Raw genomic sequence first — 19420 nt, forward strand, 5'->3', positions numbered from 1 at the left:
TTTCTTATTTCTCCCATATCTGAACACATTCTTAATGTTTTTTATTTAAGCAGAAAATAGAAATATGCCACATTCAACCAGGGAGGTTGGTCTCTTCTCACCTCCCTGTTTCAACACTGCATTAACTCAAAAGTTTGGTCATCATGATGAATAGAACCCAAATTACTGTTGCTAAAACAAATTTTGTCGCAAATTTCAGAAGCATTGGGTCTACGTAAGTTGCTTTTTAAAAAATGCATGAAATATCATGTTTACACTGATTGTGCAATTTGATAGACAGTTACAACAAACAGAAATAAATAATAAAACAGCTTTAAACAATGCATTTCCACAATTTAACACCTGCATTGTAGAATTTGAACAAAGACACTCAAATCAATAGAAAATTTTTTACAGTCAGAGCACTACTTTACCATTTCACTGAAAGTTATGACAAGTACACAAACACAATTCATGCAGACATGGGGTATACACGTACATTGATAAATCATAATGCTATCCAACAAGAACAATGCATACGTGTATATGTAATGCAATATTATCAAACAAATAATTCTTACAAAGGTGACACCATGCAGGTCAAATACAATAAAGATCCAATTCACATCTGGAATACAAATACATGCACAGCAGATGACATGATCATTACACATCATTCATCAAGATTTCAATCAAATATTCATCATTTGCAAAACAATTGTATCCTAGATTGGTTAAGAGCTGGTCAGTTGAAGAGGACTAATTTGAAAGACTGCAGTTTGTGGCATGTGCTAACCCTCGCACTGTGACAAAGTGTAAGAGATTTATATACTTCATACCACAGTTAATTGATTGACTCCTTTAAGATGCAACATCTATCGGTAGCTATACCACATCGCTTGGGGTCTTGTTTTGTGTATTGAATGGGATGCGGGGCATTATGTATAGAATGGAAACGCAAGAGGAGGCCCCCAAGCTGCAAAATTTGATCAAGCCAGAGCTGTCTGGGAGTCAGGATGCACGCGGCCGAATCTTAGATATGAATCTCTCGAAGAAAAAGAAAGATGAAACGGAGTTTGTCCGCCGGAAGCATCACTGGCAATTCCTCTCTACTCGGCTCTCACCTTATGTTTCTCTCCATTCATCACTTTCTTTTCTTTTTCACTTACCATCAAGCATGCACACACACACTCACATGATACACTATCTCTTCTCTTTCATATTTTACAAACACACACATACACAATCTCTCTCTCTCTCTCTCACTATCACACACACACACACATATTATCTTTCCCTCCCTCATTTGCAAAACACACTCATTTACATTGTCATGAATATGCATTTATGTAAAGTAAGTACATGTATAACCTATTCAGCCCACGTGGGGCAGAGGAAGATGCAAGACTTGTGGGATTGTGGTGCTCGAAGGGGAGGAATAAAGTTTTGTTGTTGTTTTAAGAACGTCTGGTATGGTGGTGATCTGTTTGGTGTCAGTGATGATATGTGTGACATGCTGAGATGCCACCACCTTTTTCTCTCCTCTGTAATAACATGTACACACACATACACACATACACACAAACAGACCACACTATTTTTCTTCCTAACTCATTCTCATCCACACATACTGGGCATACCCCATATTTCCCCCATCTTGCAAACACAAACTTGATTTCTCAACTTGCTTTCTCTGTCTGTCTGTGTGTGTATATGTGTGTCTGTGTGTATGTCTGTCTGTCTGTCTCTCTCTCTCTCCTGTAAAAAGTGACAGTAGTCCATCCCCCTCCCCTATTCCTTGCCTGACGATGCAATTAATCTTGCACAACCTTGCTGGGGGGACTTCACCGAAACCGCAGACACTCTCCAAACACGTGTGGCAAACACGTTCTTTCCGCAATATGAATAGGGGATGTTTTCCCCATTTCTACTGCAAGACTCCAGCATTCCTGTCTCAGTGCAACATCTTTTCTCTTTTTCATCTTCCCAATCCCCCCCCCCCCCCCACCTCATTCCGGCCAATCTTGCTTCTCATTTCATTCATGCTTCTTATCATAGCTTCATCAGTACTTCTCAAACTGCGGACACCTTTGAGTTCAACACTTGTCAGCTGATATATTTCCTCTTCTGTCCCTTCGTTTTTTTCCCCATTATCTTTCATTAACCCAATGAAGACTACTCCCCAGTATACTCGGGCAGGTGTCTATGGGAAATGCATGTCACCTCGTAGCAAAATCAGTTTATCCGCAACAGGATCTAACTGCTCATTTTTTTTTTTTTTTTTTGTGCTTTTTACTTTTCCACACCATGTAAGTTTTCATGTCTGGTCTCTCATTGTCCTGCAGAGGAAAACAAATTTCTCCTCATAATACATAACTTGAAACACTTTCTCAATATGACAAGAACATGTTTGTACTGGTTCACAAAAATGCCTCTCAACTCAATGTAGGAGACTATGGGGTTTAGAGTGGGCAATCTTTATTTCCTAATATTATGATGTATTCTAGCCTTTTCTCAAGGAACTCTGCATTTTAGTGGCTTCCTTCCTTCTCCAGAGATTCTAATAGTAACCTGGCCCCCACATGGCACACGTTACCCATAAAGAGATGACAAAACCTCACAAGACAGTCAGACTAACATACCTGTCTTTCCCCCATCTTTACACACTATATATCAGTTTTATTGATTTCAACGCATGGTGGGAGTTCCAAATATGATTAGTACTGTGAAGCTGGACCTCTCGGAAGACCAATGAAGGCCGAGCTGAGCCGGGCAATCCATCCGTTTATATTCACTTTTCTATTCCAGTAGTATTTGTATCATTATTACTTCATGATTTTTACAGAGAATAAATTTGAACAAACAAGCAAACTAACCTCATGCTTACTGATCACTGGGTACATTCCCAGGGAGGCTAATTATCGATGGTAAGAGATAATCCCTTATATCATGATTAGCATCTGCAAAAACCTAGTTTAAAAATATAAGTTTCAAATGAGAGTTCCATTCGATGACTGAACCACAGAACTCTAAGTGCTGCCATGACCCCAGAACTAACTGGAGCGCACGCAGGAGCCCCAGGGTCCGGGGATTTTCGAAATCTGAAAGTCGAAACTATGGCAGGGTGAATGTGACTATGCAAAGTAGTGTTACTATAGACAAGCATGTGTACTGAATTTATGTTCTGGAGGTTGACCAGAAAGCTAGGCCAGAGGCAAGGAGGTTCACAAAGAAGTCATGTCAGATATTGAGTTCATCAAATATTGTGACCACATGACCTGAAACTGCACGTGTGGGGATAGACCCCATTAGAGCACAAACCATCAAAAATCTTGTATAGTTCTAATCTTCAACAAATTGAAAAGATCACTAATTTTTTTGAATAGTCCATCTCTATGGGGTTAAAATACAATAGCTCATCATCAAATTTTCAATTTCATATTGACCTTACTTTAGTGTAACTTTTTTCTTCAACAATATTTATTATGTTAACCCATTGAGGACGAGTCCCGAGTATACTCGGGCAGGTGTCTATGGGAAATGCCTGTTGTAGCAAAATCAGTCCGTCCTCAACGGGTTAATAAACAATAATAATAGGCAACACCTCAGCCAGCACATCTTACTGTAATGAGATGAAAGACCATGAATAATGCAGGTACTGCCAAAGTGATACACTCATGCGAGCAAGAATTAACCTGTTGAAGACGAGTCCCGAATATACTCAGGCAGGTGTCTCTGGGAAATGCATGTTGTAACAAAATCAGTCTTTCCTCAATGGGTTATATTAGGAGTATGAAAAGTAAAGACATGGATCTGAAAACAAAAAGAAACAGAAAGAGGGAGGAATATACCTGGGACACCAAACAGACTCCCCCCAAAAAGGAAGAAACCAAAAAGAAGAGGGGATGAGAACGAATGGACCTGTAAGAGTGTTCACAGGAGCAGTTGCAATCCCCTGATCACCGCTATCAATCACGCAGACGGCCTGCCAACACTTCTCGCGATGAGATATAAATATTGATTTGAGTGTGCAGTGAGAAGCTTTGCATATTTTATGAATGGTTTCTCACTCTTCCATACCTTTGCATTGCTTCCACTCGAGGGGGCCCCCGGAATTGTTTTTCCTCCTATTTTGTTCTTTAAATTTGCAAACCTGAACTCACCACACTCTGCCTCTCACTGTTTGTGTCTCCATAGGTGTATGCCTTTTTGTTGCCTTTATCAGTGACGTTACATTTCACATCTACCACATTCTTATCATGCTTTCTCTACTTTCAGAAGCATTTCTTCATTCAGCTTTGTATGTATATCATCAGCTGAGAACTAGAAGAGTGCTATCGCATTCTAAGATTTGGGTGTAAAAAGAACAAACAAACAAACAAACAAACCATTTTCATGAAATAAAAAAGTTTATTTGATCAAAATTGGGTAGATTTATAAGCATTGTTCCAAATATGGATTAAAATAGTGCCTTTGTGGTTTTAATTCTTAACATTTTACTGAAAATGAAAATAATTCAAAATTGACACCATAACGTAGAGGTGATCGAGCTCTACAACATGATACCTTAAACTCAATACTCCCCAAAATTGCAATAAAGCCCTTCTGGTTCTCAGCTGACGATATATTCCTTTTGTCTTGTTCTATTTAGTCACATGAATTCCATCTTCCTGTCTATTTGTTTAGTTTTTCCTTTCTCTCACTATCAGTGCTTGTATGCTAATGATTTATAGCTCATAAATGTTTATCACTATCTTTGCTAAACTTGTTTAGACCCCAGTAGCTGTGGATTTTTGCATTCATAATTATTCTTAGCAGCTGTGGTGAATATCTGTTCATTTCATTTCCCTTGCATCATTTGGACTTCACTTATCTGCATTCTCCAGAATGCAAAGATAATCAGAACATGAGGGATAAAAAGTCTCACAAAATAAATTACAGAATAGAGATCTTGAAAGCTTTGGAATCATAAACTACTCAACAACGGCTTGGAAAAATTAAGTATAAAAAGATTCAGACACAAATCCTTCAACCAACCACAGAATAATTCCTTCTTCTCATTGATTTATCCTTCATTACTCAATGGTTATATTCCCCCCCCCTCCCTTTTTAGCAATGCAGCTTAGTTACACTTTTTATAGTTAGGCCTACTTGATCAAATCATCACCACATCACCATCCCCTGATCTGAAAGCAACCCTTTGCTGGGCTGCCGAAAGCTCAGTGATTTTAACCTCCAATCACAAATCACCCCTCTTTCTCCTTCAAAATTACACATTTGAATACGAAAGGACTTTTATTATCTTCATCAGTGGAACTAAATAACATGAAATGGCATGAACTACTTACAAATCCATTCCCAAAATCTGCCAATATCCTTGGCCTACTTAGATTCCAGGGTTTTTTAATCTTTTATTTCCAAAGGACAGGACAGTCGGGATGAATTCTGAACTAAACTGTAACAGAGCATGAAAGGGGCCACACAGGAATAGCCAGCGGTGTGAAGAAAATGTTTGGTAAATCCTGTATACTCAGTAATGGCCTGATAATCACCAATTTCACATGGCGCCCCTGGTCATCGAAAAAGGTGCGTGTAGGCAACTACGCCCTCTACTCCTAAATGGAGGCAACTAAACAGATGAATGGACATCAAAAGCTGACCATGGATTTTAAACAATTACGAAGAGAGAAAAACACACACAGAGAGGTGTGAGTCTGTCATGCTTGGAATACAGTTCAAGAGAGATATCACAGTTTTCCCTGCACACTATGCACTCCAAGTCACTTTTAAATTGTGAAAGGCGATGGCCCAGATAACAAGTTTTCAAGGTTTATGCGTCAGTTTTTACTCTCAGGTGGGGTTTGAATGATGGATGCAAAGTCAACAAACTTTGACAAGCAACAAAAATGACCGTATCGGGAAGTTAATGAACTTCACTTTCTAGCCTACATTACCCAAGTCGCTGTGGTCAAGCAAATAATTCAATATTCTTACGCATTTCTTTGGGATACAACCTGACAGGTTAATTGCCATTCCTTTTAATTCATCAACCATCAGGTTGCACTAAATTACAATAACTTTTTTTGACAGAGCAATCTGATATTTGGCTACTTTAGTATTTACCAATTGAAATAGTATGGAAAAAATACACATAAACTTTTGAAATAACAATGTCAAACTTTTGAGGGTAAAAACAACAACCAAAGAATGTGTCAGTATCGATCAGGACAGAAAAGTGCTGAAGAAAATCACCCAGACTTTGACAGATCTCTCAAATCCAGTGAGTACCTTTCAGTTTTATGCTTTAGGATTCCACTTTTCTACAAATTGCAAGTGTCATTTCACTTCTTACCAAAGCAATTATCAATTTTATGACTTGGATCCATCATACTTTTTGAGAATATTTTCACTGAAATGGCCAGAACAAGCACATAATGAAGTAGTGATAGATGAAGATGATGATTAAGTTTCTTTTTTAGCTGTTCTTGAGAACGCAAGATTGGCAATTTCCCATCCCGTCCACCGAATGGAATAAAATCATGTCTTCTCGGTCATTCAACTCCTTCTAGCCACCTCACTCTCCCGCTCCTCTCTCCCCCGATCGGAACGATCACAATGGAAAAATTGCCGACTCTCTCACGGAGAATACTCGAGAGGCGAAATTGCATTTCCCAAGCGCCGAGATAAGAAAGATTTCAGACCCCCAGCGCAACATCGCTGGATCATGTTTCCTCCGTTGGAGAAGTCCTCCAGTTTGCGAGATGAAGGGGGGAAGACTTGGACTGCTCGGAGCACCCCGCAGCCCCCCCAAAAAAGTAACATCTGCCCGTGCCAGAGTGGTGGGATAAACATAGAACGCTCATCGTCACCACCGGTGCACTTGATCACACCAGGGGGGCTCCCGAGGCATCCATGAGGGCAAACATTTGCGAAATGGGATACACAAATGGTCGCGGAGATGTTATTATTGCTCTTTCTTTTTAAACAGCTCTAAAATAGCATCTCTGATATGGAATACAGAACATTTGTACAAACAGCACTGAGAGAAAGGAACAGAAAGGGAAAGAATGGAATAAAAAAAGGAGAGAAAGAGACATGCATGGAAGCAGTGGAAGAGAGAAAACACATGGACAGAGAAAAAGAGAGATAATGGATGTATTAACTGAGAGAAAGGAGAAGAAAAATAAAAGCCTTGGGGAATTTGTATTGCAAAAAATTTCATCTTGTAATCACTGAATTGGCTCCTCTGAATTTCACTGCCTAACTCATCTCATAGAAAATGTGGATGGAACAAAAATGTCTTTAGATATGCACTAAGTCAGAAAGAAATTCACAAACATTTACTCTAAACTTACAAGAGAATTGTAATCACTGAATTGGCTCCCCGGAATTTCGCTGCCTAACTCATCTCGGAGAAAATGTAGATGGAATGAACACGTCTAATTAGATATGCACAAAGTCAGAAAGAAATTTCGAAACATTTACTCCAAATCAGTGAAATCAGAACTTTAAAGTTCTTAAGTTGCCAATTTAAGACTATCACAGATTCAGCAAATTTGAGGCTTTTGAAAATAAAATAAGCTAAAAATAATACAATTCCTTAAATTTGCCCAAAATTGTAAAAGAATTTACAAGCATTTGATGTCTACTTACAAAAAAAAAACCAGAACTGTGCCATTCTTGAAGTTGTTGCCAATTTTAAGACTCCATTGGAGATTTAGCAAATTAGAGGCTTTTGAAAAAATAAATTAAGCGAAAAAAAAAAAACTAAAATAAGGTAGAACATGTAAAAAACAGGCCGAGAGGAAAGAGAGTCTTCTGCTCTACCTTAAAAAAATGCTCACAATGAATAGTTGAAAAAAAAAAAATCCAAATCTTATTTCTTTTTCTTAAAAAAAAAAAGACTAAAAAAGCCAGAGCATCAAGGGACAGAAACGTGATTTCTGGGAGATGATGGGTTAAACATGTGACTGGCTGAGGGAATGGATCAACCTGCTTCAATGTGTCGTGCATCGCATTAGCTATCTTTGCAGATTGTCAGGTGAGAAATTCTGCACCATATACACACTGAGGCACCACTTCAGAGAAGGGACAATGAAAAAAACTTACCGGTATTCCATTCCACAAACACCTACTGTGGTGAAAACGAAGATTCCATTACAGTCAGCGAGAAGTAGGCCACATGCCGTAACACTGAAGATTTCACACATAGTTTCCTTTTATGATGGACATTAAATCTTGGAATGTCTACTTTCATCTCATACAAAGATCATGTTCTTCAGAGATGTAAAATGCTGATTATGGAAGAAGTGGTTAAGAATTCTGCCTCACAACGGATTCTCCAGATCTTATGCACACCACATTTGATACAGAAACAGATGTAGATAATAGACAGTCATGCAATTAGATACTGTATAAGCTGTTATAATTTGTGATGGTTTAATTTTCATGAAATCTGTGAATCATTGTTGGACTGCGAATTTAACAGCACTCGAAAATGACGCCTTGCGCTATGGTAATAGCGCACTTACAATAGGTTAGGCGTCAATTTGCGAAAACATCTCGCAAAAATGTCTGTGACCCCTTCATTAGTGAAATGTATCTGTACAGTATTGTCTTTTAAATACTAATGCACACATATACACACACACATATCTCAACAACAATAAACTTTTATGCAAATCAATGCTTACAGGCACATCTTCACTTCGTTAAACCCATTCCTTCAAAGGTATGATAATTTTGCAAGAATTCAACACATTTCACACCAAATTCCCATAAGCAAGGGCTTAATGTCCATGCTTTCTCTTTCTTCCCTTCTCTTTTTCTTTCTTTTATTTACAAACACATTTCTCTTTTGTTAATTTTTTTTTTCACCCCATATTTCTCAAGCATGTATCCATTTTCCAATCCACTCTCACAGTCTTTTTTTCCTTCTTCCTTGTTTTTGTTTTTATTGTCCTTTTATCTATTCTCTACAGTAGTCCATATACTTCTATCAGAACTGTACGATAGAAATCTAGACATTGCAGAGTTGCATCTACAGTGAAAAGGTCAGTATCCCATTTTGGAAACACATCAGCAAAAAAGTTACTGTCAATTTTTTCCTCATTGAAAGTTACTCTCCATTTGTAATGCTTTACACTCCAGTTATACCATGTTTAGTAATTAATGCAGAATGTTTTTTTTTCCCTTTTTGTCACAGCTGTATTCACAGCATCACTCTACGTCATTCTTGATAAAGGGGAGAAAGTCTCAACAAGCAATAATACTATGAACAACAAAAAACAACAACAAAATCCCTTGTTTGCTTCCCCTGGCATCAAATTCTTGACTCACTTACAATCCCGACTTCTTCAAAACCAATCAACAACGTTTACCGTTCCTTTAATATGATGAGAACCCTGCTGTGTTTGTGTGTGTGCCATCAAGAAAACAATAACAAAAAACAACAAGTCAGGAAATTTGGGAGATACAAGGCCAAAAAAAAAAAAAATAAAAAAAAAATAAGGAGAAGAGATGCTTGTAGTATCCAAAGCTGAAATTCAGCTCCACTGCCCCAAAGCTTACATCTCTATTCCCATCTCAAGTCTCCATCTCCAGAGACAAGTTGCAGTGACCTCTGCCACTCTCCCTCCGAGCGCAAGCAAATCAAGTGAGCTGGGCGGAGTCAGGAGAATCAAGATGAGCGAGGGGAAAAGAAAGAGGAGAAAGAAAGAAAAGAAAGAGAAGAAGCTTCTTGTTGCTGGTTAATTCTTTTTTTCCCCCTCCAATCCCAACAAGATGAGTACCACACCGTGAGGGAGGGCGCTGGCGGCTATGAGGAACAACAGGTGAATTTGTGTTGGTGGTATCCCACATCACCACACCGCATCCATGACAGGGGTGGGGGGGGGGGGAGGAGGAGGGGGGAGAATGATATACCTCCTCCCCAGCAAATCAGTGTCAATTCTACCTCCCCTCCTCCCTCCTCAACCCCCTCCCTACCCATCCACCTTCCTCCTACTAGTCCCAAAACTTGGGTCCTGTCTTAGGTTCCAAACCCCTGGCGATTCCTGGGCAGTTGGTATTGATTTAAGGGCTGGAGTATTTTTGGGTGCTACAAAGCTGGAAGATGCATGGAGGAGAAGGGAGGGTATCTGTGGTGCTACCAGCAAACTTTTCATTAAAACAGAAAAAGAAAGAAAGGAAAGAAGGGTCCTCTCATGTGTCATGTCTCGAAATAGTATGAAAGGGCACAAGAAATGGGAGTAGCCCGCATTCAAACAGAGCTGCACCAGCAGTGGTAGATATCGAGGTCCGATGGACGCAACGCCGAGCTGAAAAACCTACACAAGGTGACAACAACATGATGAGTACTGGAAAGACATTTTACCCTTTTACTTGGCACCCTCAATTTCAGCTTCATCAAAAGATGATCGAAGTCACATCATTTCCTTGTACTAAATCCCTGAACAGTCATGCTCTATTCTCTCTCTCTCTCTCTCTCTCATAAAAGAACAAAAATGACCATAAAGCCAGACCAATCATTGTTATAGGTACGAAAACGTGCCTTATTACGTACCCACATGTACAAGCAAAACACTTTGCCACGACAGCACAGCTCCAAGCATGCACCGTTTGCGTCATGAGCGAAATAATTCACAATCATGATGATCATCATCATAATGATACAGGCAAGGAAGGAGAGATGAGAGAGGTGGGGGGGGGGGGGGAGAGAAAGAGAAGGCAAGGCAGAGGTACAGAATGATACCCACAAGGATATGATGCAGAATCCCTCAGGAAACATCCTGCTTGTTTGACATCTGTCCCCACTGGATTCATAAAAATGGCAGAATCTTGCCCAAAATTTGCCAAAGGCCCTGATGAATAGCATTCTACAGTTTCCTCATCATTCCAACTCTCTTCTCCTTCTTCCTTTTCTTCTTCCTCTTTTCCTTCTTCTTCTTCCTCAACTCTTTCCTCATCCCCCTCGTCAGGCGTACCCTGCATGTTTTCAGCGCTTTTGATACTATCTCCTTAATTTCTCCCCCAAGATACTCTGTCGCCATGACGACGATGATGGCAGTGGCTCGTGAGGGGGGAAGAGAAAAACATGGGGTGACAAAAGCGAGACAAGGTGTTTGGTGAATAATGGATGAGACGCTCAGTGCCTTGCATTATTCATGGTGAGCTGCGGTTCTCACATACACCAGGTGAGAGCCCGGCTAGTTTAGTCCCACACAGCATTGTCAATCTCTGTTCCCTGTCTTGCTTGGCATTATCCAAATTTAGGGTGGCTTTCCTGCCATGGGAAAGGGAGGGGGGGGGGGGGGGAGGTAGTCGCTGTTTCTGATTTCTTGCAGCCCACATAGATCCAGAATTCTAATGAGCAAAAGAAACATTTCCAGAGCAGAATTGATAAACAAGTCATTACACCCCTTCAGGACCGGCATCCGAAAATACCACGACATCTTATACAGGAAAGTCACCAGCGGTCATGAGAGACTCGAGCAACCCTTAAACTTCTGCGACGACTCGCTGAGTGGCCTCCTAAAATCTGGAACACCACATCAGCTGGGCCACTATCAAATCAACTCTCTACACAGGGGGGACCTACATCTTGCAAGCAACATTTTTCAGTCAGGACCCTCTCCATGTTTCACAGAAAAAGATGACTTAAATTAAGTTAACTATACAGTGGGATGAAAAAATTCAATGAAATTTGCCTTAGACTCATTTTATTCGGTTGTTAACATGATGATAATGATGACGGCGATGATGAACAGTATTCACATAATGCCATATGTCTGTCAAGAACATTCTAAGGCTCCCAAATACCATACAAAATGCACCACATCTATGACATCTACAAGGCTTATATTTTCATTAAATGTTCTGCTGAAAAGTGACAAAAATTGTATAAAATGTATAATACCAGTGCACTCCTGTTATAACGAACATGATTATAATGAAATTCCAGTTACAACGAAGTAAGAATTCAGGCCATAACACTACCCACTCTATTTTTTTTTTTATTTGTTCGGTTATAACAAACTTTCATCATAACAAAAGAAAACTGTTGTTCCCGAGGCTTTGTTATACTTGGAGTCCACTGTACCTGTTGCATTCATAACCACAAAATAAATGTGCTCAGATATAATTTTTTTTTTTTCAAATCTATTCTGATTTTCTTTGGCAAAAAATATCCTGGATCTAGCTATCTAGAATAGTTGATAATAAACTTAAGTTCTTCTCTATTCTTCAACAAGAAAATAAAGAAATATTGCATTTTTGTCATTATTCGCAGAATATCTTCAGGGGAAATAAGTTGCCATAGAGGTAGGCTATCATCTCTTAGCATTTTCTAGCTCCATTTAATTGTGTTAATAGGTCATTTCTTGTAAGCTTGTTCACAGTAATCAAATAAAAAAAAAGGAATATACTCTAGTACAAAACTGCCTCTTATTTTATCAGTGTTGATATCATAAGATTTTGTTGGTTTTTTTTTTTAAAATCAGCTGGCATATTTTCAGAACTACATTTTCAGACAAAGAACTTCTCTATTTCCGGCACTGTAAAAGTGGAAATTTTTGTGCATTTTGCACAACCAGAAGCTAACGTGAAAATAAAAGCACAAGAATATGTTTGCTTGCCATAATGTTCCAGTAGTTAATGTCTTGATTCCACAGAATTAAAAAATACAGAATTAAAAACACACAAAAAATTATCCACTTTTACAGTATTAAAGAAGACTTCCATTACTAAACTAAAATTGTGCAAATCCTCACAGCTCCCTAAATAGTAGTACTCACTTGTTTTCAATGACACACTGAGATAAAAACAAAACCCATCTATACAGCAACCATTCATATCAATGTAGTTTATGTAATTCCCTCCTCGCCATTAATGTTGGGGAAGGTATAAAAGGAACAAGATGAAGTGGGGGTGGGGAGTAAACTTTAACAAGATGCCCCTGAAATGACAGCGTCTTCTCTGCAAGCACTTTGGCGTCAAAACCAAGCTGCCTCTATCTCTGGCGGAGAAGTGTTTCCATCAGGCGAGACGGAACCACCCCACTTTGAATAACATGAGTTCCCTTTATGTCTATAAAGTATTTATCTAGTCCCTCCCGCAGACATGACCAATGTGCACTTGAAGACTTATTTATTTATTTTTTGCCAATCCTCATGCCTCTGCTCTAACCCCCCCCCCCCCAGCCCCACTCTTCTTTTTACACAGAATGATGAATTAAACATACTAACACGATCTCATTTTGTCTCGCCTACCACAAAATCTGCACATTTCCATCTTGTTTCTGCGCATAAGTAGCACAAAATGAATGCAAAATGCATTCTACATCACGGTGCCCTCCTACATCATTATTGAAGTAAAGCGCATACCGCGTGCCAGACTTACATTTCAAATTTCTCCCCTTGCCATTTGTGGTACTTTACGAAACAATTCACATACCTGGTCGTCTCCCCTTGCTTTGGCTGTTTCATTGAACCCATTCTAATCAAAATTCTGATCAACAATGTTCTCCGCAATAGAGTTCAACCCAGGGTAAAGAAACTTTTTTGCTCCTGGCTTGGAGTTCAGTGATCTTGTGTTTAATCCTAAAATTTCTCAAAGCGCCATCTTGTAAAAGCTTTACCTGAGGGGCCCTGCATGAAAACAGGAATGATGCAGTGTGCAATGTAAATTTTTCCTCCAAAACACATTTCTAATGTACTGAACTTCCCTCCGATCTTCCTGCCACATAAATCTCTGTCTAGGCTTCGTTGTTGATAGCGTGTAGTTGTAGTTTTGATTGTTTGCTTGTTTGTCTTTGGGGAGTCCCAATGAAGCTCTAAATTGCATTTTTAAATGCCATTACCTATACATTGATATCAGATCATGTGGCATTAAGAGTGAGATATCAAAGATATTGCATGAGGTTGGGACAAATATTGTGTGCCATGAAACAATGACTGAGTGCAATATGTGGCCCTCACAAGGGCAATATTTTTTTGGTATCCCCTGAAATAAGACCATCCAATATGTCAGTGATTGTCTGCAGATCAAATGTAGCAATGTATCCCTCTATCAGAATCCAATGAAATTTTTCACTGTTCAACAATCAACAGGTTTACTAATCATTGGCTGGAGGATACTTTATAACTTGGATCAAAGTATGTGCTGTTCTGTCTGCCCACTGGTCAGTGTCGGTCAATTCTAGCAGTGGACTCTGTGGTTTAAAGCACAACTCTGCGGGACTTACGATGTCAGCATGTAGTTTTTGGAACCAGAGAAATTTCCTGAAAAGTTGATTACTTCTGAGAATGCACACCTATGAAAAGACAAACTAAATCTAAGGTTAGTGTCCACTGATCTTTGAGAAAAGTGAAATCGTTAATGGAATGCATATTGGACATTCTCTAGTATAGGAACCAGACAAGATAAAGATAGAAAAAACAACAACATATTGGTATGGTACAGCTGAAATGCCAGATAGCAATTCTCATACATTTGGATAATTTTTTTTTTTTTTGAATGTTTACAAAAATATGCAGTTCTTGGAACATTAGAGCATGAAGAAACTCATTCAGTTCATGGATATCTGCTCCGCAGCTATGGAAAACCAAAATACATGTAGCTCATCAGCAAAGTTTATCAAAGACACGGGGGGGGGGGGGGGTGGAGATGCAGCTGTATATTGGGAAAAGTAAGTAAGTTCTTGCTAACACCTCTCCTAATGCTCGCGACCCACTTCTCATTTCCATTTCACAGGATTATTTTTGTCAAAAAAGGCTGTTATCTCATTATGCCATCCTGGAGATGTGGTCATAAAACCCCTTCTACCCTGCGGACATCGCTCCCGCCTACTCTCCCTTTTTCACTTTCACTTTTATCAAAACATCACTCGCACTCTGAGACATCTATCTTGACATGCAAATGTCTGTGGGTAATTACGCCCCCCCCCCCCATCTTGCATGTAATCACCCATTACGGCAGATCGAGTCATTGAAAACCCTCAGAATGTAGTGCCACTGCTAATCCCAAACCCTTCAACTTGCAAACTATTTCCAAAATTCCAGCAATCCATGTGACATAAGCATTCACTTAACTGCTGATATAAACACCCTTGAAGAAAATTAGACACATCACCATAAAAGAAATGAATATCTCTCTTCTTTGTGACATAATATTTCAAATTAAATGGAAATGTCTCTCTATATTTCCCTGGGTACACTTCTAGATCTATGTTGGATTTCACTTAGCCGTCTCACGCTGGTTATTTCCAGACCTGCTATTTGCAATATTCCTTTCATCTATAAACAAAAAGTGTCTGTCTGATTCAATTTGTTGGGAAGACCTGTCGCATTGGTTTTTCCGATCGATACATCTCTCCAAACGGATAATGAAATTCCCAATTGATACCGACAACTGCAAAGCAGGATGGAAAAAAACAGACCATTTTCAAATCAACGCCAAATGATGTTGACTTAAAATCAATATGATATGCTCTACCTCATCTGTATGAATCAAATAGAAAATGATCATGTCCTTGCGGTGAAGAGCGGCAAATGAAAGCTACCTCAGTGAATGCGCGTCTATATTAAATCAAGAAGTGTCAACATTAATCGAAGCTAGGCTAAGCTTACAACTTTGTTGATTTGGGGGGTTTTGTTTTTGTTTTTTGTTTTGGAAAACTTGTCTGATGTGGGAGATATTCTGAGCAAACTACATTGATGCACCTGTTGTTGTGAAGATTTGGGAAGAAACATTTGAAACATCTTGTGCAACTCTTCTCAGACGAACACAGTCTGCTTCAGTCAAATTATAGGACTGACCAGATTGAACACATGAAGAAACTCTCTATAGCCATGGTACTTTCACGTCATGCTTATTTTTGTAAGACGAAAAACAAAGTCATTTCTGCTATGGTGATGGGATTACATACTGGGCGTCCCAGTCAAGCTTTTCATAGCTTATGACGATCCAGACAAAATGTGTAATATGTTTCATGTACAAACTATGTGCATATTTGTGAATAATGTATGTATATGCATTTTGTGAATAAATCAAATCAAATCAAATCAAAATCAAATCAATCATAGATTCGTTGTCACCCATCAGCACATTTCCTGGACAGGGTTGGAAACCTCAAAACTTAAAAAAAAAGAAAAGAAAAGAAATGTCACACAGGATGGTCTTGGTGAAGATAATGAAAATTTAAGCTAGTTTAGTCCATTTCCAAGACAATTTGGCTTTTTTTCTGATAAAAGATCATTGAAATTATGTTTTTTACTGAAAGATGTGAATTCAATAGATTAATGCTTGGTGACATTGAATGGTTGTCATGGCGACACGTTGCACATAGTGGATCCCTCCCCAGATGAAAAGAGACAAACACACAATAGACAAGGATCTTTCAATAGCAAGGACACACCTATTCTTGGGCATTCTTTGCACTCTGTTATCAACAGAGGAATATGCATCAAACCTCTTCTCAGTACCTCAAACTCACACACACACACACAAATACATGCACCTGACACAAACTCATCGCACACAAGTACTCACTGGCTCGTCTTATTCATTACGTGAAGTCATTACCTCCGAGGGCGGCTCTTGCTTCATTGCCATGGAAACAGCATGTAATTTATGCAATTCATGAACGACATCGGCACAGTATTTTTGTTTTCTTTTTGAATTTCCCCCGCATTTTCAAATTCCTGACTCCCGATAGCCCACTTGAGGAAATTTGAGGGGGAGAGGGTAATAACGTACGAAAGGTCTCACTAAACAGGAGGGTTACAGAATATTCAACGTACGCAACAAAATCTTAGAATAAAGGTATTTTGATTTTGTTCGACATCTTCATACTAATTTAAGAAAGAAGAGCTTGTCATACGGATTGCTTCTTCCAAACAATCTGTCTACTAAAGCTGATAATATTTTGAGAGGAATGGAGTCATAAATAAGAAGCAGTCATTTCTGCATCTCTTATAGCAATGGAGTCTTTCTGGAAATGGTGGTACTGTATATTATAGTCTACAAGTTTTGCTACCTCATTGTTTTTGTTTTCTACCATATTTTGCATTCCACAGATATACAAGTCATCTGTAGAATATCAACAACCAAGTAAGAACAACAAGACATACGTCCCGTGTCATCGAAACTGTAGAGGATTATAGAGATATAGAAGCTTTAAAGTGCTTACCATCGGGCACCACAATGAGTTGGGCGGTGGACTGGATATTGCCCCAAGGATTGCTGGCCGTGCACTGATACATGCCCGAGTCCTCTATCACCGTATCCTTGATCGTGAGGTTTCTGATGCCAACCACGTATTCGTCGGCGTTGGGGATGACTGCCCCCTCCCGCTTCCAGACGATGGGAGAGGTCGGGATGCCGTACACGTTACATCTGAAGGTGAACGACTTTCCCTTACGAACGTAATTACTCTGGGGCCTCTCTATGAAGTATGGTGGTACTACATTGTGACAAATAAAAAGACAAAACAGACAAAGGGTTCATATGTAAATATAAGTAGGCCTATGCACATTCCACTGTCAAATGAGAACATAATATGACATACTGCTGGCTTCACACTCTCCAGAAATTGTGAGTAAAGATGACAGACAGTAAAGGAAATGTTCAAATTTGGCTCTGATTGTATTTTAAATCAGGTCATTTGTCAGGGAACCCAAAGCTATCCTGTGACCACGATTGGAATTTCTCAGGCTCTGGAAGCAACTTTGTGAGTGGCATCAGTGTCTCTGGCATGGCAAAAGATAGCCCAAAGACCTTGCAAAGGTACATTTATGTACTAAATTCATGAATCCATTTTGCCCTTCGTAAGGCTGTCGTACTTTCAGTATGATGTCATGTATCACAACCATTGTGTGTTCTCTGGAGAACTTCGCAATAAAAATTCGCATCTTCGTATAACCTTCATGTGTGGATCAAGAGCCATTATGTGACCTTCTGCAGGAATGGTACTTTTATTGGCTGTTTACCAAGTTTAGGGCCAACTTGTGGGATACTGAAAATTCCATATCCGTATTTGGGTATCTTGTGTCAATTTCTGAATAGTGTGACACCAGCATAACTGAACAGGGAGGTGTGAACTGAACAATCACGAAAAATGATTGTATGAAAAGTATGCATTCCTCAACTTGTTACTGACATGTGTCAAGGGTAATATTATTCCCCCTGCTTTCTGGAACAGGTACATAATGTAAGTTATGTGCTCTTTCATTGTGCAGTAAAAAAGAAAATATGTTGACCTTTCTTTATATTCTCTATACATAAATATCCTTCTTCATATGTGACGCCACAAACTGTTACAGTAGCAGTCTTCTCATCCGGTGATGGGTGTGCAGAAACTTCAAAAATTCAAAACTTTGAACAGCTTGTCAAACTTTCCTCAAACTCTCTCTTTGCATTCTAATAATATTGCTGCATTCACTCAATCCACATGTTCCTATTTGAGTTTGATTTCCCCTTAATTCTCTGTATGCCACATTAATCAACATCACACCTGCTACGCCAATTTCTGGCAAAGCGTTTACGGCTGAGTTTGTACTGCTTCTGTGATTTTCCAAAACCACAAAGAAGATGATGTTATCACAAAGTGATTAATTTGGACGTAAGTACATTTCAAGAAATGTCAGAATACTGGTTGGGTATGAAAACCGGGTGTCAGACAAAAGAAGAAAAAAAATATGGGTGTGAAAGAAATCCAAGTCCCTCTTAAATATCACTTTCATTCATGAGACAAAGAATTATGAAGTGAAAAATCTCAACAACAGACTTTGGTTGGTATAGTGTGCCTGTGGTGGGTCCCCAAGCAGACAAGCAGCATGTTTTTTGTTCACAAGGGAATCGCTCTTGAATTGTGATCACTGTCTATTTCAGGAGACTGGAAATTCAGCTTTTATAGAGTTTTGCTCAAAAAAAAAAAAAAAAAAAATTGGTAATCAACATCAAAACAAGTACAAACAATTACAGAACTATTTAACAAGCAGAAAAAAACTGTAATGACAAGCAAAACATATATATTTGATACATTCATAGAAAAATGTTTCAAAGGAGATCATTGTGGTCAGCAAAACATTTGTGAAGTACCAGAAGGGAGTAAAAGATTCTGATTTCTATTTCTGTTGATTTCTGTTTGATTTTCTGCTTAGAGAAAGATGAGAAGCTGTATTGCTCTCAAGTTCATCAATGAGCACGCATATGTATGTTAATATGCATACATATTTTAGCTGACAAATTTTGAACACACTGCTGAGCTGCAGCACCAAAACCCAACCCTTGCTCAAGATTCTGATACATGTCATCAAAACAAATCATTCAGACATAGCACTAATTGTCAACATAGGCACACTTTTAAGCCTTAAAGGGACTGTACAGTACTGGTTGAGGTGGGGATTCATGTTTTGAACATTCCTAAGTGAGATAATGAGAA

At 39.0% G+C, this 19420-nt stretch overlaps 1 protein-coding gene across 1 annotated transcript in view; it reads right to left on the minus strand.

Annotated features, from left to right (window-relative positions):
• Positions 1–19420, minus strand: part of LOC140237882 (uncharacterized) — an 84092-nt gene that overhangs the window by 41024 nt on the left and 23648 nt on the right. The window contains exon 6 of the mRNA XM_072317814.1: positions 17168–17440. Within this exon, the coding sequence (XP_072173915.1) occupies positions 17168–17440 (273 nt within the window). The remainder of the gene's footprint in view (positions 1–17167; positions 17441–19420) is intronic.

This window comes from Diadema setosum, chromosome 14 (assembly GCF_964275005.1).
Source record: "Diadema setosum chromosome 14, eeDiaSeto1, whole genome shotgun sequence".
Classification (NCBI taxonomy): domain Eukaryota; kingdom Metazoa; phylum Echinodermata; class Echinoidea; order Diadematoida; family Diadematidae; genus Diadema; species Diadema setosum.